At 49.1% G+C, this 23,481-nt stretch overlaps 1 protein-coding gene across 1 annotated transcript in view; it reads left to right on the forward strand.

The window, feature by feature from the left end:
* The first annotated feature begins 1,938 nt into the window (after positions 1 to 1,938).
* The window catches only part of LOC119179423 (ATP-binding cassette sub-family C member 2), a 63,171-nt gene continuing 41,628 nt past the window's right edge, over positions 1,939 to 23,481 (forward strand). The window contains exons 1-3 of the mRNA XM_075868387.1: positions 1,939 to 1,959; positions 5,506 to 5,652; positions 10,624 to 10,725. Of these exons, the coding sequence (XP_075724502.1) occupies positions 1,939 to 1,959; positions 5,506 to 5,652; positions 10,624 to 10,725 (270 nt within the window). The remainder of the gene's footprint in view (positions 1,960 to 5,505; positions 5,653 to 10,623; positions 10,726 to 23,481) is intronic.

Consider the following 23,481-nt stretch of genomic DNA (forward strand, 5'->3'; position numbering starts at 1 on the left):
ATCGGTCACCGACATGCATGAACAAACCCACAGCTTTAGGAGCTTCGCCCTTAAAAGACTCGGGTGCGCGGAATCGAAAGTCTGACCTTTCGTTCGTGAGCGCGCGGCATTGGCCATTGCGCCACGAAGGAGCACCTAATTCAACGTTGAAACGGCAAGCTATTTATATCTACCACTTAGCGCTGGTGACACCTATCTCGGGCGAAGTAGTGTGTTTTCAGCGTTACCAGTGAGATGGCGTGATGAGCGCGCTCGGCGTAAAGCTCGGCGCCCAGCTGGTCGCGATTCATCTTTCACGCGGGCCTTGCTCCACCAAAAGAAAGGGCCTTATTTGCACAGTTATCCTGTAGTGGGGGAGGATCGCGCGCCTTCGGCTTTCACCAAAACGATTGCGTTTGGTTTCTGGGCGCACAAAGATCACTTCGCTCGCTGGACAGTCCCCGTTTCTGAAAAGAGCGCGCTTTCCACACACAGTAATGTAACAACTGGGTCACTTGTGAATTCGCACTCATATCTGTACCTGTGATTGCGTTTCGCGCGTTGTTTTTGTTTGAACAGCGCGTTGAGAGTCGAGCTGTAAACGCTGTTAGTTATCTCTCGTCCTGTGTGGGTTGTTTTCGTGCGTCACTTGTGCGTGAGCAGCGCGCTGCACGTTCAGATCTGCTTGCCGTTCTCAGCGCCACACTCCGAGTTGTTGCTATCGCATTCATTTCTTAGCCCTTGCGCCGACACGGTGACCTTTTACACCGGCACGTAACGCTGTCTGCTACCAGTGCCAGCTTTTATTACTTTCGACACACACCTGTATACGCATGCTTTTATGCCTTGTACGCAGTGATATTTATGAATAGCGTTTTACGACTGACACGTGCGTCCTGTACGAGTGGCGGAGCTCAAAGGTGTCACGTGGGAAGCGGCGTTCCACGTATTCCGCGTTGCTCACTGTATAACCAGTTCGGGGGTGTGCTGGCATGCCCAACAATTGTCATTTTGTATCATCAGACAGCCGCCGTAGCGGTGCAATGGTTATGGTGCTTTGCTGCTGACCTCAAAGTCGCGGGTTCGAGCACAGTCGCGGCGGTCTCGCGTGCTATGCAAGAGGCCCTCGTAACTTATACATGCATGTGCTCGTTAAAGAACCCCAGGTGGTTGCAAATTTTCGAAGCCCTCCACTACGGCGACCCACATAACCACATCGCGGTTTCGGTAGCAAAATCCCAAGAGTTAATATTACAGCCCTTCAATACGGCGTCTCTCATAACCACATCGTAATTGTGGAACGTGAAAATCCAGCAGTTGCTACGTTTGAGGAGCTTGTGAGCGTATAACTACTATCTAACTTGTTTTGCTGCGATGAAACGGTACGCTAACGCAGCGTTATTTTGAGTTCATGCAGCTGCGAATAAGCATGTGCACTTCGTCAAGAACAAGGCAGCTGTAATTTCACGCTCGGATCTGTAAAAAAAGTGGTATTTTTTTTTTAAATTCTGATGGGTGTTGGATCCCCGCTTTGTGAGCAGCTGTTGCTTAACCCTGCTATCTGGTGCATATATCTAGAGCGGATTAATACTTTCTGTGTACTGATCCGTGAAGTCCACGGAGTAGGCATATATGGCGCGAATTTACGAGATGCAGTAAACAACCGCGTGGTCCGAAAGCGCACAAGGAGAAATCATCCTTTTTATGTTGTTAAAATGCGTCCTCCCGTCGATCCCGACCTTGTGCAGCTGTCGTTTCCCGCAGGGTTGAACTAGACCTGGTAGAAAGGGCTGTTGCCGTCTGCCGCTACGCGGTCTAGGTTGTTTCCGCTCCCCCCCCCCCCCCGCCCCTTTTTATTTTTGTCTCAGACCACATCACACAACTGAAATCGTGGCGACCTACTTCCTGTTCACGCATACACTGACTACGTTTCAGGGGGAATATCGCAACGCGCCACTCATGGATTATGAAGGTCTGCAGGTAAGGGTTTCACCATCTGTGAATTGGAACCTGAACTTGGCAATGTTTAACGCTAGAACCTTATCTAGTGAGGCAAGTCTAGCTGTACTATTCGAGGAGCTAGAGGGTGTTAAATGGAATGTGATAGGGCTCAGTGAGGTTAGGAGGACAAATGAGGCCTATACTGTACAGTGCTACAGAACAGGCACGTCCTTTGCTATCGGGGCTTGGCTGACAGAAGAGACGAAGTGGGGTTTCTTATTCACAGAAACATAGCTGGTAACATAGACGAATACTATAGCATTAATGAAAGGGTGGTAGGTATCGTAATTAAACTCAATAAGAGATACAAGATGAAGGTGGTACAGGCTCACGCGCCTACATACAGCCATGATGACGCGTCAGTTGACATCTTCTATAAAGACGTGGAATCGGTAATGAGTAAGGTAAAAACACAGTATACTATACTGATAGGAGACTTCAATGCAAAAGTAGGGAAGACGCAGGGTGGAGACCAGGCAGTAGGAGATTATGGCATCGGTACTAGAAATGCCAGAGGGGAGCTACTAATAGAATTCGCAGAATACAATGATTTACGGATTATTAATACTTTCTACCGAAACCCAGGGAACCTTAAGTGGACATGGAGGAGCCCTAATGGCGAAAATAAGAACGAAATAGACTTCATACTGAGTGCACATTCAGGCATTGTGCAGGATGTGGAAGTGCTTGACAAGGTACGATGCAGTGACCAAAGAATTATACGGTCTAAAATTCGCCTAGACTTGAGGAAGGAACGACAGAAACTGATACGCAGGAAGCTAATCAATGAGCTAGCACTGAGAGTGAAAGTACTGGAATTCATAGTCTCGCTTCAGAACACAGTTACTCGGCTTTTATCGAGGAAACCAACCTTAGCGTAGACGCAATGAATGATAATCTGAGGAGTATCATTACAGAGTGTGCAATGGAAGTTAGAGGTACGGTACTTAGACAGGACACGGGCAAGCTGTCCCAGGAAACGGAAAATCTCATTAAGAAGCGTCAAAGCATGAAAGCCTCAAGTACAACAGACAAAATAGAGTTGGTAAAGCTCTTGAATTTGAATAATAAGCGAAGGTATTCGATGTAAGAAAGTATAACATGGAGAGAATTGAACACGCTCTGAAAAACGGAGGAAGCGTCAAAGCAGTGAAGAGGAAACTTGGGATAGGCAAAAGTCGGATGTATGCACTAAGGGACAAAGAAGGCAAAATAACTACCAATATGGATAGGATAGTTAAAATAGCGGAGGAGTTTTACAGAGATCTGTACAGTAGCCGAGACAACCACGACCTTAATACTATAAGAACTAGCAGTAACCCAGATGACACCGCACCGGTAATGATAGAAGAAGTCAGAAAAGCCTTGGAGAACATGCAAAGAGGCAAAGCTTCTGGGGAGGATCAGGTAACATCGGATCTGCTGAAAGATGGAGGACAAATTGTGTTAGAAAAACTAGCCACCCTGTTTACGAGGTGTCTCCTGACGGGAAGAGTACCAGATTCTCGGAAGAATGCTAACATCATCTTAATACATAACAAAGTAGATGCCAAGGACTTTCAGAATTGCAGTACAATCAGCTTGATCTCCGTAGTATAAAAGCTTTTAAAAAGGTTATTGCTAACATAATTAAGACATTAGAATTCAATTAACCAAAAAAACACGCAGGATTTCGAACAGGCTACTCAACAATCGACCACATTCATACTATCAATCAGGTAATAGAGAAATGCTCAGAGTATAACCAACCACTATACATAGCCTTCATAGATTACGAGAAGGCGTTTGATTCAGTAGAAATGTCAGCCGTCATGCAGACACTGCGGAATCAGGGCGTAGATGAAGCATATATAAACATTCTGGATGAAATCTACAGGGGATCAACTGCTGTCATAGTGCTTCATAAAGAAAGCAACAGAATACCAATAAAGAAGGGTGTAATGCAGGGGGATACAATCTCCCCACTGCTATTTACCGCGTGTTTACATGAAGTTTTCGGAGGTCTAGAATGGGAACAGTTAGGAATTAAGCGTTAATGGAGAATACCTTAGTAACCTGCGCTTCGCCGATGACATTGCATTGCTGAGTAACTTTCTTTCTGCTCTCCTTGTCTAACTACTGAGTACCTTTCTGCTCTCCTTGTCTAACTCCGTAATCACGAATTGCAATTCGTGATTACGGAGTTAGACAAGGAGAGCAGAAAGGTAGCTCTTAAAATTAATCTGCAAAAAAAAAAACGAAAGTAACGTAGAGCAATCTCGGAAGAGAGCAGCGCTTCGAGATAGGTAATAGTGAACTTGAAGTTGTAAAAGTCGATGTCTTCTTAGGACAGGTAATAACTGTGGGGCCGAACCACAAGATTGAAGTAACTAGAAGAATAAGAATGGGGTGAAGCACATTTGGCCAGCACCCTCTCAGATTATGACAAGTAGACTGCCACTATCCCTCAAGAGGAAGGTATATAACAGCTGTATCTTGCCGGTACTTAGCTACGGAGCAGAAAGCTGGATGCTTACAAAGAGGGTTCAGCCTAAATTGAGGACGACGCAGTGAGCAATGGAAAGAAAAATGGTAGGTGTAACCTTAAGAGACAAGAAGGGAGCAGAGTGGATCAGGCAACAAACCGGGGTTCAGGATATCATAGTTGAAATCAAGAAGAGGAAATGGACATGGGCCGGGCATGTAGCGCGTAGAAAGGATAACCACTGGTCATTAAGGGTAACTAACTGGATTCCCAGAAAAGGCAAGTAAGTTGGGGGGAGACAGAAGGGTTAGGTGGGCGGATGAGATTAAGAAGTTTGCGGGTATAAATTGGCAGCAGCAAGCACAGGACCGAGTTGACTGGCGGAATACTGGAGCGGCCTTTGTCCTGCAGTGGACGTAGTCAGGCTGATGATGGTCATGATGATGTTGATGATGATGATGAATTTTATGCACGTGCGCTGCGTTCTAATAAATGCACAACTTTCTTCGTTTGCCATTACTTTCCATCGCTCACTCACATGCGGACGTACTGTAATTGATTGATAAGTGGCGTTTAGCGTCCCAAAACCACCATATGATTATGAGAGATGCCGTTGTGGAGGGCTCCGAAAATTTCTACCACGTGGAGTTCTTTAACGTGCACCCAGATCTTAGCACACGGGCCTACAGCACCTTCGCCTCCATCGAAAATTCAGCCGCCAGAGCCGGGATCCGATCCCGTGACCTGCGGTTCAGCAGCCGAGTACCTTAGCCAGTGGACCACCAAGGCGGGGCACTTCGAAACGTAGGTTGCTCATGTTGGACCGGCCTGTTCTGACTTGTGGAAAGGTCAGCTGGAGATCACAGCCCCTGTTAAGGAATTTTTTCATCGCAAGCCTCCATCTGCCCTTTCGTGTCGTTTTTTCAACAATAGTGATGGATATATTATCAAGTAGCTCTAGGTTACTGATTGGGTATTATGTCAGCGCCCACTGACTTGAGTGCTTCATCGGACTAATTCTCGTCACTGATTGCCTTTTCTCCCGCACACATGCACGGCAGACCTCGGTACTGGTGCGCAATGCTTCCTGGCTGCTCAAGTGGGCATTCGTTGGCTGCTCCTTGTTCTCCATCGTGGAGCTGCTACAGAGGCCGCAGTTGGCACCGCGGCGACCGGTCTGCTACACACTTTGTGATCTCGGCTATCTGGTGAGACCTTCAGGGGAAACGCCTTCCTTAACTCGTGTTCACTCCTGTATAGTTCATTTAGAGAGCCTTTGAATATAGCAAGCAGTAATACAAAGCTCATAACAAGAGCAGACTGAGCTACAATTGAAACTCAATCTAACGAAGCCCATTTTTTTTTCAATTTCCCGATACAACGAAGAAAAATTCTATTACCTAGCAGGTATCAATAGGGCTGAATGTTATCATCAGTTTAAACTTAAAAAGAGCAATCATGTCAATAAACCTGATTCAACGAAGTTCTTGCGCAAATAAAAGAGTAGATAATGCAGTCACTTCTTTCAAATTTCGAAACGGACGTGTTATTCTTGTCACTCTACAAACTTTACTAGTGACCATTAGCAGTGTGAACGAGGCCACCGTGAGCGAGCCGGAACGTCCGTTATGTTAAAGTTATTTTTGGATGGCGTCTTTCTGTTACTTTTCAACATTAATCGTGACCCTATTGTTTTACTCTGACGAAACTCGATACGCAGAGTCCACGCAGGGAACAACAGAGTTAACAGTCACTAATGCATTTACACACCAAAAGCTGGGAGGGTCGGTGATGGTCTTTAATCCCTGTAAATTCTCGCCCAGTGCTTGCCTTTTTTTTATGGTTTATGGGAGAGATGGCACTGATTGTATATTTGCTCCTTTTTTTTTTTTGCTCAACCTTATCGCACATTGGCTGCATTTGTTCTGCATAAAGGCGATGAGTCATAGCTTTATGGAGCCGTCTATTTAGCCAGTTTTACCCTGACGTGAGAGGCCTCGTATCCCGGTTGCCCTCGAAGGCCATTAAAACGCACAGACGTGTCCTACTGGTTATATAAAAAAAAAACTCTGTGGCAGCTTTCGGATGTTGATACTTTACAATTTTAGATTCCTAAAGGCCGAAAAGCATATTTCTCGATTTTACGAACTTCACTATAGTGAACGAATAAAGGAAGAGAATTTTCGAGTACTTGTGTCCTTTGCTTGGGACAATCCTAGAAAAAATCATTTAATAATAAAGTCACGGAAGGTGTAGACGACATTATTTTTATCGTTTTATGGTTACTGTAGTAACTGCGATTATGATACCGCCGTGCAGGGACCGATTCTGCGACCTTCAGATTCGGGCGTGGTCATCACTTTCTTCAACTAAGTTTTATTTGTTTATTTATTTGTTTATTTATTTAATTTACCCCTCAAGGTTCAATGCATTTCAGAGGAAGTTGGGAATTCAAATTAAATACATATAAATACCAGTAAAAGAAATACAGTCGGCAATAATACCAGTCAAGCAAAATGGACTTCTATACTTAAATAACATTGGTTATAGTGCTTTTCAAAAACGTTTATTGTGGGTGATTGACGTGACTTGAGCTGGGAGGTGGTTCCACTCGATCGTGGTGCGTGGTGAAAATGATTGGGAAAATGTTTTAGTTTTTGAAAATGGAACACCTACTTTATGGCGATAATTTATGCGGTGGGACATATGCAGTGGTGGAAGAAGGAGTGCGCTAAAGTTTTAACTATAACGTATTTGTTGTTCTCGCGCTGTTCTTATTTATGGGTATCAACAAGGACAAGTTCACACGCTTGAGTTTTAGTGGTAGTTGATCGGTAAAGCATTCGTATTTAAATAGTGTGGCCGTGCGAACAAGGACACTTCAGAAAGGGACGAGATCGCATAAGCATCCACTATTATCCGACGGACTATCATATGAAGAAAAAAAAGAAGATTACGAATGATGTCGTTTTTAACAAGCACAGAGCTGAACACGGTGACCATATGCTACAGTTTCGCTTGCCGAATGTTCCAAATCACCCTCGCACAGACTCAAAACAAAAATCAGCAGATGTTCAGCGGTTGTGCTTCGCCAGCTTAATCTTTTAGAGTTACCATTTCAAATCTGGTCACTAAGTTCGAAATTCCCTCGAAGCAAAACCGAAACACAGCAATAAACGAAGCCACAAGTGCGATTCGCGGCCCAAAGTACGAAGACTATAGGAAAATCCGTGTACTACCCAATATTCCCATAGTAACTGAATGATCGCAACACCAGAGTCTCCTCCAGTTAATTTTAGGAAACTCTATAAGGGAAGAAGAAAGGTTCATTGTGATAGACATGGATGGACAAAAAAAAAAAATCGCAGCTTTTCCGCAAAGGCGAAGCAATCAACGCGAGAACAACAAATTGGAAGGTCACGCGCAGAATGGCAAGCAGATCGAAACGTGCCCCGCGTTTCTCACGCACAAATGACGCACGAAACGTACTCTCGAACACAGGTGAACGCAAATAAGCGTCTCAGTTGTTACTTTGCCATGTCTGTAAAGCGCCCTTTTCGCAAACGGAGGCTGTGCAACGATTGCTTTGTGCGCCCGTAGCTACAACAGAATCGTTCCAGTGCAAGCCCAACGCCAACAAAGACATATGACCATCCCCATCGGGAGATAAGGGTGCGTGAGAAATCGCGCACTCCCCTCCTCTCCGCGGGCCAAAGTACTCTTGAGAGATGAGATCCGCCGCGCGCTCATTGCGCTATCGTGCTGATAATGCTAAAAGCACGATACTCGCCGCCCCCGAAATGCCCGCCAACAGCGGTAAGTGGTAGATATGAATAGCTTGCCGTTTGAACGTAGAAGGAGGTACTCCTCGGGGGTTCCAATGAAGAGAAAAAAAAAAAAACACCCTCAGTGGCTCAGTGGTTAACGCCTCGCGCTCACGACGTGGAGGTCCCACTTCTGAATCCGCGTGTTGGAGTTTTTTTTTTTAATTTTAAAGGGCGAAGCTTCTTATAGCGGCACCCGTTCGTCCCTCGTAATCGTAGTAGTAGTCGTAGTGTGTAACCAGTCTTACATTTTGACCTCCAAGGGGGTGTCGGTGAGAGATTTCTTCTGTGCATTGTTGAACAATAAAAAAAATTGGCAGCATATTCATGGAGTGAATGATGGAGAGTGGGACGAAGCATTCGTCCGTCCATTCGTTGTTGCTTCCGTCCGTCCATGCGTCCATCTGTGTGACCATCCATGCGTCCATCCACCCATCCGTGTGTGCGTCTGTTCGTGCGTCCGTCCCTGCGTTCGTCCATGCATCCGCCCCTGCGTCCGTTCATGCGTTCATCTATGCATCTGTCTGTGTGTCCGTTCGTCCATCTATTCAACACTCCAAGTACCACCATCTCACATCTTTTCATCATATAATCCCCGTATAGAAGCACCGCCATCCAGCGGACATTCCAAGGACTAAACGAGAGGTGGCACACGCACACTTTCTTACGGCTTGCGTTTCTGTGTCTACTTCCCACATTGAACCACCTCCAGTTCATGGTATATACTAGTTCATTGTATTCATGGCACTGCGGCCCAACGCCCAGCGAGTATAACGTAGCAGCCCTTTCTTGTCAGATAGTGCTCAATGTACATGTCAATGGCTGCTAATGGGGTTCGCAGCGTGCGCGTTAACTAAAAGCCGAATGATCCTGTCTCTCATTGCCCCTTAGCAGTCATTTGCATGTACATTGAGCACTAGCTGACAAAAAAGCGTTGTTACGTTATACTTGTGGGCGTAACCTCCTTGGTTTTAGAAAGGTTTAGCGAGCGTTGGGCCGCAGTTCCATGAATACAGTGAACTAGTACATACCATGAACTCGAGGCGGTTGAAGGTGGGAAGTAAACACGAAGCGCAAGCCGTAAAAAAGTGGACGTGTGTCACCTCTCGTTTAGTCCTTGGAATGTCCGCTGGATCGCGGTGCTTCTATATGGAGAATATATGATGAAAAGATGCGAGATGGTGGTACTTGGAGTGCTGAATAGATGGACGAACGGACACACTGACAGATGCATGGATGAACGCATGAACGGACGCAGGCGTGGATGCATGGACGAACGCAGGGACGGACGCACGAACAGACGCACGCACGGACGGGTGGATGGACGCAAGGACGGTTACACAGGCGTACGCAGGAACGGACGGAAGGAAGAACGAATGAACGGACGGATGCTTCGCCCCACTCTTTATCATTCACACCGGGAATATTCTGCCATTTTTTCTTTCTTGGTGATGCCAGGGCAATACTTAGTTCTTGTCATTTCTTTAACAGATCAGCCGTTCTAAGGCTGTGCCTGACGACAGACGGGTGTCCGCGTCGCATATAACGCTCTAGTTGCCAGATATAGCCACAGATGGCGCAACTGGCGAAGGCTGCTCGAGCGGGAATAAGGCCTGGAGTCACTGTAGCAGGGAAGCGCGTAACACGGGCTGCCACACCTCCTTTACTGTGGATCTCTATTCTTCAAATAATGTAATTTAAACACCCTTACAGTATCGCGAATCATCGTAAAAAATCGCAAGGGAAACGCAGGAGAATCGCGCTCCGCTGTTTTTTGCGGATATTACACTGGGTTTAACGGGGGCGCACCGTGAAACGGGCAAATATATTTTTTTTTTCGTTTCGAGCTCTGTATGATTCGGTGTGCACTGTCGTCCTTTATGAAAGGGAACACACGAACGCGTGGCCTGGTATTTGCGGCGGCAGCCGACAGCACCATCAACCGGCAACAAAAGAAAATATGTTCGATTTCAACGTCATCTGTGGCGAAAAAAAAAGGATAACGAGTTATGGACGGTAGGCAAGCGCTGCTAGATTGCACTCCCTCTCTGCTCAGGCCTGCAGTGCGTAGTGCGCTGCCAACATATCAAACGTTGTGCGCGACCACGGCGCAAGCTGCAGTAATCGCCCGACATCGCTCGCCGTGCTAACGTTGAGGGAACGTAATCTAGCAGCGCTTGTCTACCGCCCAAGACTCGTTATCTTGCTTGGCCATAGATGGCGCCAAAAACGAACGTGCTTTCTTCACTTGTCGGTTGATGGCGCTGTAGGCAGCCGCCGCAGAGAGCAGGCCACGCGTTCGCGTGTTCCCTTTCATAAAGAACGACAGTGTACATGTGCTTTCCTTTATTTCAGGTTTGTAACATCGTCACAATCGTTTTTCTCGTCGTGGTCAATGCCCTCGTTTTCGATGGTTCCAAGGAAGCAGCCACGGAATGTGTCATGGTCATCATATTTGTGAGTAGAACACCGCAACATTCACATCACGTAGTCTTTTAGTTGTATAGCAGCGCACATGAGCCGCTCATTTTTTTTGGGGGGAGGGGGTGGATTTTTTTTCGGGGAGGGGGGAGGTAGGTAGATACATGGATAGATAGACAGATGGATAGATAGACAGATGGATAGATAGACAGATGGATAGATAGATAGATAGATTGATTGATTGATTGATTGATTGAACGAATGACTGGTGTCCAAATTAGGCGAAGGACAGGCATAGAAATGTGCGGACAATCGTCGTTTTGTTGAAAACACACTCAGTATTTCTCAACATTCCACTTTGGCGATGCAGCCCTGCCACGGTGGTCTAGTGGCTAAGGTACTCGGCTGCTGACCCCCAGGTCGCGGGTTCAAATCCCGGCTGTGGCGGCTGCATTTCCGATGGAGGCGGAAATGTTGTAGGCCCGTGTGCTCAGATTTGGGTGCACGTTAAAGAACCCCAGGTGGTAGGAATTTCCGGAGCCCTCCACTGCGGCGTCTCTCATAATCATATGGTGGTTTTGGGACGTTAAACCCCACAAATAAATAAATAAATAAATAAATAAATAAATAAATAAATAAATAAATAAATAAATCAATCGCTTTGGCGATGCGTGCGAACAGTATCTTCGCGAATTGTACTCACCTCAGCCGCAATGTAGAGCTGTAGGTCGAATGGGTTGCAATAATTGTACCGTGACCTTCCACAGCGATACAATGATTGAACAGTTGATAGCGACACTATACTGCAGAGTAAAGTCGGGCAGCGAAATGGCAATGTGACGCCAGCAACTGTATCGCTTGGCTCGTGTTGGCGACGTTAGGTTGGTGAAGCTGCTTGAATTATCTTTATTATACGCAAGCTAGCTTAAAAAAAAAAAAACACTACGTTACACAACACGTCGACAGCTGCAAAATACGTGATTTCTGTACTGACAGAAAGTATAGGAATCTATCTTACTCGTGTACCGTATTGATAACAGCTATAGCTGTACGAGTGATGATTCCTTGTTAACGGAAAATTGGCGAAACAAGAAGAACGACTAACGTGAGAGCAGCATATATGGAACACAGTGCAGTGCATAGACATTTTCTTATCTTATTATTACTTTTCGCGCATCCTGAATAACTATCAATCTCAAACTAATTTTATACGGCCCGCAGAGCCGTGCAGCTGTGGCGTTGTCGTTGGCAAATCGGGCTTCGGTTTGAGGTTGCTCTAAACAGCTGTAAACCTTAAAGCTTCGGGAACATTTTTCAGTGCATTGATTCGCGTTTATCGCGCGTAGGTATGCCATGCGCTTAAGTCACTCATGCACACGTGTATGAATGCCGTTTGCTGTTGTACGCATTTAAGTCGCGTCCGGTCGCGCATAAGTTACTAAACCGTTGGGTGGGTTTAAACGAGATGCCAGCTGGAAATATGCTTTACGAATTTAAAACGCTCTCCGCATAGTAATGTGATGTGGCACAGGGCCGTGAAAAGATTACACGTGGACGTGCAACGTTCTTATTCGGCCTTTTCTGTGTCTTGAATTAATTGTGTAGCGCAAAAAACTGAAAAAACAGCAACACACACACACACACACACACACACACACATATATATATATATATATATATATATATATATATATATATATATATATATATATATTGTAGCGAAGCCTCCAAACTCGGAAATGGGTCGAGCTCTTGAGTACCCTCTAGTGGGGCTACCCAACAAGGACGCCGCTCGCGCTGAGAGCCCGTGCTTGGCTATGACTGCCGCCATTGTATATTCTCGCTCGTTGCCGGCTAATAAACGCCTTAACAATTTCGTGGAGGGTGCTGCGATCCCTGTCTATGCCTTTGGAGCTACGATCCCGTACCCTGCCATCTACTATGTACCACGACGCTTCTCAGCAAACGCCTCCTCCAATGCCACCCCTTTGTCCCGGTGTCCCCAGAATCCGCGATCCACCTATCTTCACTGGCGCTGATGGCACTGACGTGGAGGACTGGCTCGCCATTTACGAGCGCGTGAGCGTCCCCAACAAATGGGACGAGGATGGCAAGCTGACCAACTTGGTATGCTACCTTACGGGTGTTGCCAGTTTGTGGTACAACAACCACGCGTCCGATTTTGCCACCTGGTCCGATTTTAAGACCGCAATCATCAACGTCTTCGGCCGCCCTGCTGTTCGCAAGCTGCAAGCCGAGCAGCGCTTACGTGAACGTGCTCAGGAGGCTGGTGAGTAATTCACCAGCTATATTGAAGACGTCCTGGACCTATGCAACAAATCTAATCCCACCATGTCCGAGTCCGACAAGATTCGAAACATCATGAAAGGCATTGACGATGATGTCTTCACGATGCTGCTCGCCAAAAAGCCCGGCACAGTGGCTGAGGTAATCAAACTGTGCCAGAGCTACGAGGAGCTCCGCCGGCAGCGTTTGATGACCCGACGCTCCCCACCACGAGCTGCAACGCTTGCTGGCTTGGAGGCCAGTTGTGACCAAGTGGCGTTGATGGCAGACCTGAAGTCCTTCATCCGCGAGGAAATCGCGCGTCAGTTCTCGCTCCTGCCCTTTGTACACCAACCGACTGTTCAACAATCGCCTACTACCGTTCTTCCTCCCATCCGCCGAGCGATTGAACAGGAAATAGCGGAGGTAATGCCTGCGTACCACCCTCCACAGCCTCCGGCTCCTGCGCCCCTGAGTTACGCGCAAGTGGTCGCCAGGCCGCCCCAAGTCGTTCAAGCAACCGCCCCTCTGACTTACGCCGTAGATGCCGCTCCACCTCCGTCCTTTGCAGCGGGTGTGCCCGCTACGTATGTTGACGTAACCCCTCAACCTCAGCTTCAGTCCACCATGCAGCCACCGTTCCGTTCATCAGCCCCTGCTACATGGGTGAGACCTACCCCGGTGAACGGACGGCGCACACCCGACAACCGGCCCATCTGCTTTGCCTGTGGTTACGCCGGTCACGTGGCCCGTTATTGCCATCGCGTACAGCTGGCTCCAATTTCTTCACCTGTTGCTGGCCAACTCAGCCGTCCTTATCGCGAAGAACCACCGTCTATGCCACTTCGATCTCGCCCAGGTCCATCTCGAAGATCACCGTCTCCACGACGCCGTTCCCTGTCTCCCATGCGGCCAAGTTCGGCAGCTCATGAGCGGGAAAACTAGTCGTCGCAGTCCCCGAGGCAAGGACTGCGACGCTATCGCAATGTGAAAGCCCTCAGAGCAGCCCCTCGAATGTCATTGACGTGCTTGTGAACGGTGTTTGTGCATCGGCTCTTATTGACACTGGAGCTGCTGTATCAGTTATGGACGAAAAACTCTGCCGCTTACTTCGAAAAGTGACGACGCCACTTTCTGGGTTATCCCTCCGTACTGCAAGTTTGCACCGCATTCATCCTACAGCAGGGTGCACAGCTCGCGTTGTCATCCAGGACGTTCTGTATGTCGCCCAGTTCATCATCATTCAGGCATGCTCTCATGACGTCATCCTGGGATGGAACTTTCTCTCCCGCCATGACGCCGTCATCCATTGTGCCGCCGCCGAAATTGAGCTCTCACCCTTCTCGCATTTGACGCCAGAAGACAGTCCCCCGACACTGAGCAAGATTCTAACGAAAGACGATACAACAGTGCCTCCAAACTCGACGACGGCTTTGTCTGTCTACTGCGCTGGTCTCTCCGACACCATTGGACTTGTTTCGCCATCTGACCGCGCTTGCAGCAGGAAAGGGTTGCTAGTACCTTTCGCGACCGTGCAGGTCAACCAGGGCAACACTGCTATTTTTGTAACCAACCCGTCCCCGTACGCTGTTACCTTGCTTCGAGGGAAATGTCTGGGCAGAGTGGAACCAGTCGACGACGCACAAGTCCTGGACGTACCCGATGACACGCGCGGTCCCAGGTCGTGTACCATCAATGCTGTTTCCACTTCTGATTCGTCGTCTGCTGATGTATTTGGCCCCTCCATCGCTGACAACCTTACGGCCGTACAGCGTTCCCAACTTCTGGACCTGTTACAAGAATATCGTTCTTCTTTCGATGTCGCGCGAAGTTCTCTCGGTCGCACGTCCGTTGTTACGCATCGCATCGACACTGGTGCCCATCCACCTGTACGGCAACGTCCATATCGCGTGTCACCTGCTGAACGTCGAGTAATTAATGATCAGGTTGACGATATGCTCCGACGTGACGTTGTTCGGCCCTCGGACAGTCCATGGGCGTCTCCTGTTGTTCTTGTTGCGAAGAAAGACGGTTCTGTGCGGTTTTGTGTGGACTGCAGACGGCTCAATAAGATCACTCGCAAGGATGTTTATCCACTGCCACGCATCGATGACGCGATTGACAGCCTTCATAGAGCCGATTTTTTTTTCTTCTCTCGATCTGCGCTCGGGGTACTGGCAAGTACCTATGGCTGACGACGCTCGACCAAAGACCGCCTTCGTCACGCCAGACGGCTTGTACGAGTTCAACGTAATGCCGTTTGGTCTATGTAATGCACTTGCGACCTTTGAGCGCATGATGGACACCGTTCTGCGCAACTTGAAATGGTACACGTGCTTGTGTTACCTTGACGATGTCATTGTCTTTGCTCCGGATTTCTCCACGCATCTCCAATGTCTGAAAGAAGTTTTCGCACGTGTGAGCAATGCCGGCTTGCAACTAAATCTGAAAAAGTGCCGCTTTGCAGCACGGCAACTCACCATACTGGGGTACGTCGTGTCCAAAGACGGCATTCTTCCTGATCCTGCGAAGCTTCAGGCCGTGGCCGAATTCCCCAAACCTGCATCTGTCAAAGAACTGCGTTGTTTCCTGGGCCTGTGCTCATACTTCCGACGCTTCATACGAAATTTTGCCACGATCATATCACCGCTGACGAAGCTCCTTGGAAGTAACGGGCCCTTCAATTCGTGGTCATCCGATTGCGACGACGCGTTCGCGAAGCTCCGCCACTTGTTGACGTCGCCTCCCATTCTACGCCACTACGACCCCACAGCCCCAACGGAGGTGCACACGTACGCCAGCGGTGTAGGCGTTGGCGCTGTCCTGGCACAGCGAAAACCCGGATTCCCTGAATATGTCGTAGCATATGCAAGCCGTATACGCTCACGAAAGCCGAGAAAAACTACACCGTCACGGAGAAAGAGTGCCTGGCGATCGTCTGGGCTCTTACAAAGTTTCGACCTTATTTGTATGGTCGCCCATTCGATGTCGTCACCGACCATCATGCACTATGCTGGCTTTCGTCATTGAAGGATCCCTCAGGCCGTCTCGCCCGTTGGGCTCTTCGCTTACAAGACTACGACATCCGCGTGCTGTACCGCAACGGACGCCAGCATGCTGACGCCGACGCCCTCTCGCGCTCCCCTATGCCTGAAGGTGATGTGCTCTGCTCAGTATCCTCGGCTGCTGTTTCTGCCATTGATGTTGACATCATCGCTACTGAACAGCGAAATGATAATTGGATCGGCCCGCTCATCGACATGCTCTCTGATCCATCCGCAACGCCATCCACGCGTACCTTGCGTTGTCAAGCTCGCCATTTCGCCATCCGTGACGGCCTTCTACACCGACGCAATTACGACGCCGATGGCCGGCAGTGGTTACTCGTGATACCCCGCAGTCTGCTGTCAGAGATATGTGAATCCTTCCATTCTGATCCGCTATGCGCGCACTCTGGGGTATTCAAAACCTACCATCGCATTCGACAACGCTACTTCTGGCGCGGGATGTACCGCTATGTGCAGCAGTTAGTTCGCTCTTGCCTCACTTGCCAACGCCGTAAACCGTCAGCCCACATGTCGCACGCCGGTCTGCAACCGTTACCTTGCCCTGACCGTCCCTTTGGGCGTGTAGGTATCGATTTGTATGGAACACTTCCTTTGACGTCGGCTGGTAACCGCTGGGCCATCGTTGCCGTTGATCATTTAACGCGATACGCCGAAACCGCCGCTCTCCCTGCAGCTACTGCGCGCGATGTTGCGTCCTTCCTGCTGCATCAATTTATACTGCGCCACGGACCACCCCAAGAGCTTCTCAGCGATCGAGGCCGAGTCTTCTTGTCGGAAGTCGTCGAAGCCATTCTGACGGAGTGCCATTCTGTCCACCGCAAAACTACTGCTTACCACCCACAGACGAATGGCCTAACCGCACCCTCGGCGACATGCTTTCTATGTACGTCACTGCTAACCACACTAATTGGGATAATATACTGCCCTTCGTCACATACGCCTACAACACCGCCCCTCAGAGTACGACTGGTTTTTCACCTTTCTACTTGCTGTACGGAAGGCACCCGTCGCACACTATGGACACGATACTCCCGTACACGCCGGATCCATCTGAGTGTACACCTATTTCCGAGACAGCCAGGCTTGCTGAAAAGTGTTGGGAGCTTGCCAAGATTTTTACGACGCAAGACCAAGAGCGGCAGAAGAGTATTCGTGATGGCTCCACCACTTCTGAGCCCACGTTCCTTCCTGGTGCGCTTGTATGGCTCTCGATCCCGACCTCTGCAGCTGGCCTCTCTTCCAAACTACGTCCCAAATACGAAGGCCCCTACCGTGTCATCGAGCGCACCTCACCCGTCAACTATCTGATCGAACCCGTTGAACAATCTTCGGACATGCGCCGCCGTGGGCGAGACATCGTCAACGTGGAGCGCCTGAAGGCTTATTATGACCCGCTCATAGTAACAAGCTGTTAGGTCACCAGGCGGCTCCCTTTTCGACCCCGGGGTAATTGTAGCGAAGCCTCCAAACTCGGAAATGGGTCAAGCTCTTGAGTACCCTCTAGTGGGGCTACCCAACAAGGACGCCGCTCGCGCTGAGAGCCCGTGCTTGGCTGTGACTGTCGCCATTGTATATTCTCGCTCGTTGCCGGCTAATAAACGCCTTAACAATATATATAAGGGAATGAACTATATACCTAAGGGCTCGTTTTAACGTGTTTTAACACAATATTAATGTGTTATTAATGTATATATATATATATATATATATATATATATATATATATATATATATATATATATATATATATATATATATATATATATATATATATATATTGATACGTGTATGGAACTGTCGCACCGACACAGCTGAATTGGCACCCAAATGAAGAAGACGACAACGTGGTTGTAGTGGGTTGGACTCTGAAGCTTCTCCCGTTGGCCTGCTTGACTGGGCGCTCTCTAAGCCGTTAGCAAGACTAGCTCTCGGTGAATAAATCTTTCCCGTAACATCTTTTGGTGGAAGGTGCTGGGTCTTCACACAACCCGGCTCTGGAACTCCGCAGTGGACGCCAGCTTTGTCCAGCCGCGATGCCTGAAACTGGCACTCGGGCCTCGCCATCCGCGCCGTCTCCATCACCTGTGATTCCCCCCCACCTTCTCGACCCTGGCACGTTTTCCGGGACGGACAGCACGGACGTCGAAGAATGGCTCACATTATTCGAGCGCGTCAGCAAGCACTATAGGTGGGACGAAACGCTTATGCTGGCAATTATTCTATTCTACCTACGTGGTACGGCACGCGCCTGGTATGAGACGCATGAAGAAGAATTAACCAGCTGGGACACATGCAAGCAAAAGCTTCGCGATTTGTTCGGTCGGTCAGTTGCTCGTCAGATGGCAGCCAGGCAGGAACTCGCGTCGCGTGTTCAATCATCGACGGAGTCGTACGTCACGTACATCCAAGACGTACTGGCACTGTGCCGGAAGACGGACAAAAACATGTCCGAGGCGGACAAGATCAGCAACGTGTTGAAAGGCATTGCTGATGATGCTTTCAACATACTAATGTTCAAGAACTGCACCACTGTCGACTCCATCATATCTGAATGCCGGCGATTTGAGCAAGCTAAAAGCAGGCGAATCACCCAACAAATTGCGAGACTACCAAACACTGCTGCGACTTCGTCTTGCGAGGATTCTGCAGCACCCCGTTCACTTGCCCCTCCTGCCAATATCGCAAGGATTGTTCGCCAGGAGCTGGAAGCCATGGCACCCGCTTCCTATCAGCCCCCTGCGCAAGACAACTGGGCAACAGTCTCGCTTATTCAAGCCGTCGTACGTCAGGAGTTTGCTAACCTGGGCGTCCAGGTTAACCAGCCCACCAGACTTACGCCGCAGCCCATGAGCACTCCCGTCCACAACGCTGACCACCACTCTGCTCCACTTGTCGCTGCGGCAGCTTCGACTCCTCGGTTTTCACCCCGCTACCGAAATCCATCTGAGTGGCGCACGCATGATGATCGACCAATCTGCTTCTCTTGCTCTCGAGTTGGGCACATCTCCCGCCATTGCCGCAACAGGTCGTATTTCCGGCCAAGCTTTCGTAATGTAGATCGCCGTCAGGACAGCGGACACTATTCGCAACCCGGTTTTCCGGATGACCATATTCTGGACCCTTCAGCTCGCCGTTCATTTCCACGCTCCGAACCGTCCTACGCTGACGTCGTCGCCCAGAGAAACTGGTCCAGCCACTCGCCGTCACCTCAGGGTCGGCCGTCACGCTCCCCTCAACGCCGCCGCTCTCCGTCACCGGCTTATTCTGCCCATTCCCCGGGAAACTGACGAGTGCAGCTCCTGGAGGTGGCGCTGCGTTGACGACTCGGAACGAAAACCCTCAACCGGCTACAAATTCAAGACGCAATTTACTTCGGGTGTTTGTTGATGGCCACGCCGTTACTGCTCTAATTGACACTGGTGCCCAAGTATCTGTTATGAGTTCTACACTTCGATCTCGCCTGAAAAAGGTTCTCACACCAGCTATGTTCTCTACTGTTCGAGTTGCCAACGGAAGTCGAACATCGGTGCTTGGTATGTGCACTGCCCGCGTTACTGTTGCTGGCCACCACACTTCCGTTCTCTTCGCAGTCCTCGATGCTTGCCCACACGACGTCATTTTTGGAATTGACTTCTTAACCGCCCACTCCGCCCTCATCGATTGTTCTACCGGTATCTTACGGCTCGAATTGCCTTTGTGCTCCGATTTCACTCCTCCAAGTCGCACTCGGCTACGATCCGTGGAGTCTCTACGGCTACCGCCCCAGGCTGCTATGTACATTCCTCTGTCGCCCTTCCCGTCCGTTCCTGATGGAGACTATCTGGTAGCTCCCCTCATTGATTTGACTCTTACGCACCACATCGCACTACCACATACTGTAGTGGTTGTTGCTAACAACACGGTGCTACTTCCAGTTCTGAACTTCTCTACGTCGACCCAAGTGCTTCCCCAAGGCATGACTTTAGCCGATCTTTCCACCCTTGATGAATGTTCAATTTGTTCTTTTACGCCTGACACTAAGACCATGACGAAACCTGTCATCACGTCGCAAAATAAGGCGTTCCTCGACAAAATGATATCCAGTGACCTCTTACCTTCCCAAGTTGCGGCGCTCCGGGGTGTTCTATTTTCTTACCTGGATATCTTTGACGTTGACGACCGTCCCCTGGGCCGCACAAGTGCCGTAACCCACCGCATCGACACCGGCGACGCCAGTCCACTTCACAAACGCCCTTATCGCGTGTCACGTGCTGAGCGCCAAGTAATACAGACGGAGGTCGAGAAAATGCTCAGTAAAGACGTCATTGAGCCGTCATCGAGTCCTTGGGCCTCCCCTGTGGTCTTAGTTAAAAAGAAGGACAACACCTGGCGTTTTTGCGTCGACTATCGCCACCTGAATCGGATCACCAAGAAAGACGTTTATCCTTTACCTCGAATCGATGATGCGCTCGACTGCCTCTACGGCGCCAACTATTTCTCGTCCCTTGACCTTCGATCCGGATACTGGCAAATTTCGGTCGACGACCGCGACCGCGAGAAGACGGCATTCATCACACCCGACGGCCTTTACCAATTCAAGGTCATGCCTTTTGGTTTGTGCAATGCCCCGGCTACTTTTGAACGTATGATGGACTCTCTTCTTCGCGGTTTTAAATGGTCGACCTGCCTCTGCTATCTGGATGATGTAATAGTTTTCTCGCCCACCTTCGAAAGCCACCTGTCTCGTCTCTCGGCAATTCTTGACGTTTTTCGTTGCGCTGGTCTCCAACTCAATTCATCGAAATGCTCATTTGGACGTCGGCAGATTAAACTACTCGGCCACCTTGTTGACGCCACTGGTGTTCAACCCGACCCTGACAAAGTCCGTGCAGTCCGAGAATTCCCGGTTCCGCGTTCCACACAAGAAGTTCGCAGTTTTATTGGGCTCTGCTCATACTTCCGCCGCTTTGTCTTCAATTTCGCGGATATTGCTAGGCCCCTCACGGATCTCCTCAAAAAGAATGTGGCATTTTCTTGGGGAAGCGACCAAGAACATTCCTTCGCGTCGCTAATTACCGCCCTCACATCACCACCTGTGTTGGCTCATTTTGATCCAGCGGCTCGAACAGAGCTTCGCACCGATGCAAGCGGCCATGGCATTGGTGCTATACTCGCTCAGATACAGAACGGCACCAACCGTGTGATAGCCTACGCTAGCCGTCTTTTGTCGCAAGTGGAACAAAATTATTCTATCACTGAGCGGGAATGCTTAGCCCTCGTTTGGGCTATTGCGAAATTCCGTCCGTACTTATACGGACGTCCGTTCGCAGTCATCACGGACCATCATGCGCTTTGCTGGCTGTCGACGCTTAAGGATCCTACAGGAAGACTCGGCCGATGGGCACTTCGATTACAGGAGTACACGTTCTCCGTTGTTTACAAATCTGGAAAGCTGCACAGCGATGCTGACTGCTTATCCCGGCACCCTGTTGATTCACCTAGCGCCACTGATTTGGAATCCGATGCCTGCGTTTTAGCCATCACTGACTTTCTGAACGTGGCTGATGAACAGCGCCAAGATCCATCGCTGCTCACCATCATTGACCGCCTTCAATCGCGTTATGCTGACCCTTCTCTTAGCAGATACCTGCTTCAAGACAACGTTTTGTACCGCCGCAACTTACACCCCGACGGCGCCGAACTTTTACTCGTCGTACCGCATCACCCGCGAAAGGATGTTCTGCGACAATTCCACGACGCTCCAACTTCTGGACATCTAGGAGTCTCCAGAACTTACGACCGCATTCGACGGCGAGTATTCTGGAAGGGTCTGTACCGCTCTGTTCGCCGTTACGTCACATCTTGTGACCTCTGCCAGCGCCGAAAGAAGCCTACGACTCCCCCTGCCGGTCTACTTCAACCTATTGAAGTTCCAGCCGAGCCATTTTATCGAGTGGGGTTGGACTTGCTAGGCCCTTTTCCTACTTCTACAACTGGAAATAAATGGATTGCAGTGGCCACAGACTATGCCACTCGGTATGCAATCACTCGAGCGCTACCAACCAGCTGCGCAACCGACGTTGCCGACTTCCTGCTGTACGACATTATTCTCCAGCACGGCGCTCCGACCCACCTGCTCACAGACCGTGGTCGCTACTTTCTATCTCGTGTGGTTGATGATCTACTCCGATCTTGTGCTACCCGTCACAACTTCACGACATCTTACCACCCTCAGACTAACGGCCTTACGGAGCGACTAAACCGCACATTGACGGACATGCTTTCCATGTACGTATCTACCGACCACACTGATTGGGACATAGCTCTTCCGTTCGTAACCTTCGCCTATAACTCGTCGCGTCATGAAACAGCGGGCTACTCCCCTTTTTATCTACTCTATGGACGTCATCCCTTACTGCCCTTCGACACACTGCTTTCATCAGACCACCCATCCTCCACATCGTACGCTCAGGATGCAATCACCCGTGCCCTCACGGCACGTGCGGTAGCGCGTGCTCGGTTATCGTCGTCGCAGACAGCACAGAAGTCCCTTTACGACCGTCGACATAGAGATGCCGTTTTTTCTGCGGGATCTCTTGTTCTCCTGTGGCTCCCATCTCGACGTGTTGGCCTCTGCGAGAAACTACTATCGCGATACGCTGGGCCCTACCGAGTCATTCGTCAGGTCACACCTGTGACCTACGAGATTGCCGCTACCACAAACTCATCAGCTGCTGCTCCCAGAACGGAAGTGGTCCACGTTTCTCGTCTCAAGCCCTACAACGCCGACTCGCTCATTTAACAGGCACCGAGACGGTGCCTTACGGGCCGGGGTGATGATACGTGTATGGAACTGTCGCACCGACACAGCTGAATTGGCACCCAAATGAAGAAGACGACAACGTGGTTGTAGTGGGTTGGACTCTGAAGCTTCTCCCGTTGGCCTGCTTGACTGGGCGCTCTCTAAGCCGTTAGCAAGACCAGCTCTCGGTGAATAAATCTTTCCCGTAACAATATATATATATATATATATATATATATATATATATATATATATATATATATATATATATATATATAACCTATTTGTTTGGCTAATTGGTGCACGCTATAACAAATTACCAGACTCAAATCAGCAATAAAAGAAAGGTGGAATCAGAGAATTCTTTCAAGAAAAAAAGTTGCACTTTTCTTTAGCTTAGAATAAGATAGCTGATACAGTTGGTAAGTATTCATTCTGAAAGGCAGGACTTGCAAAACACGGATGCGAGAAAGAAGCTGCGACGCCACAAATACTGCCTTTCACCTGTCCTTGCTTGGAGGTTTTGCGTCTTTTAAGATCACGATTCAAATTCTTGACTATGTACCCTTGACTATGTACGCAGAAAATTTGCCGGGATATGCTCTTTCATGCTAGATTAACAAGTACTCTGAATAGACCATGTATGGAGCATGTTTA

The sequence above is a fragment of the Rhipicephalus microplus genome, chromosome 7, assembly GCF_043290135.1.
Source record: "Rhipicephalus microplus isolate Deutch F79 chromosome 7, USDA_Rmic, whole genome shotgun sequence".
NCBI classification, from domain to species: domain Eukaryota; kingdom Metazoa; phylum Arthropoda; class Arachnida; order Ixodida; family Ixodidae; genus Rhipicephalus; species Rhipicephalus microplus.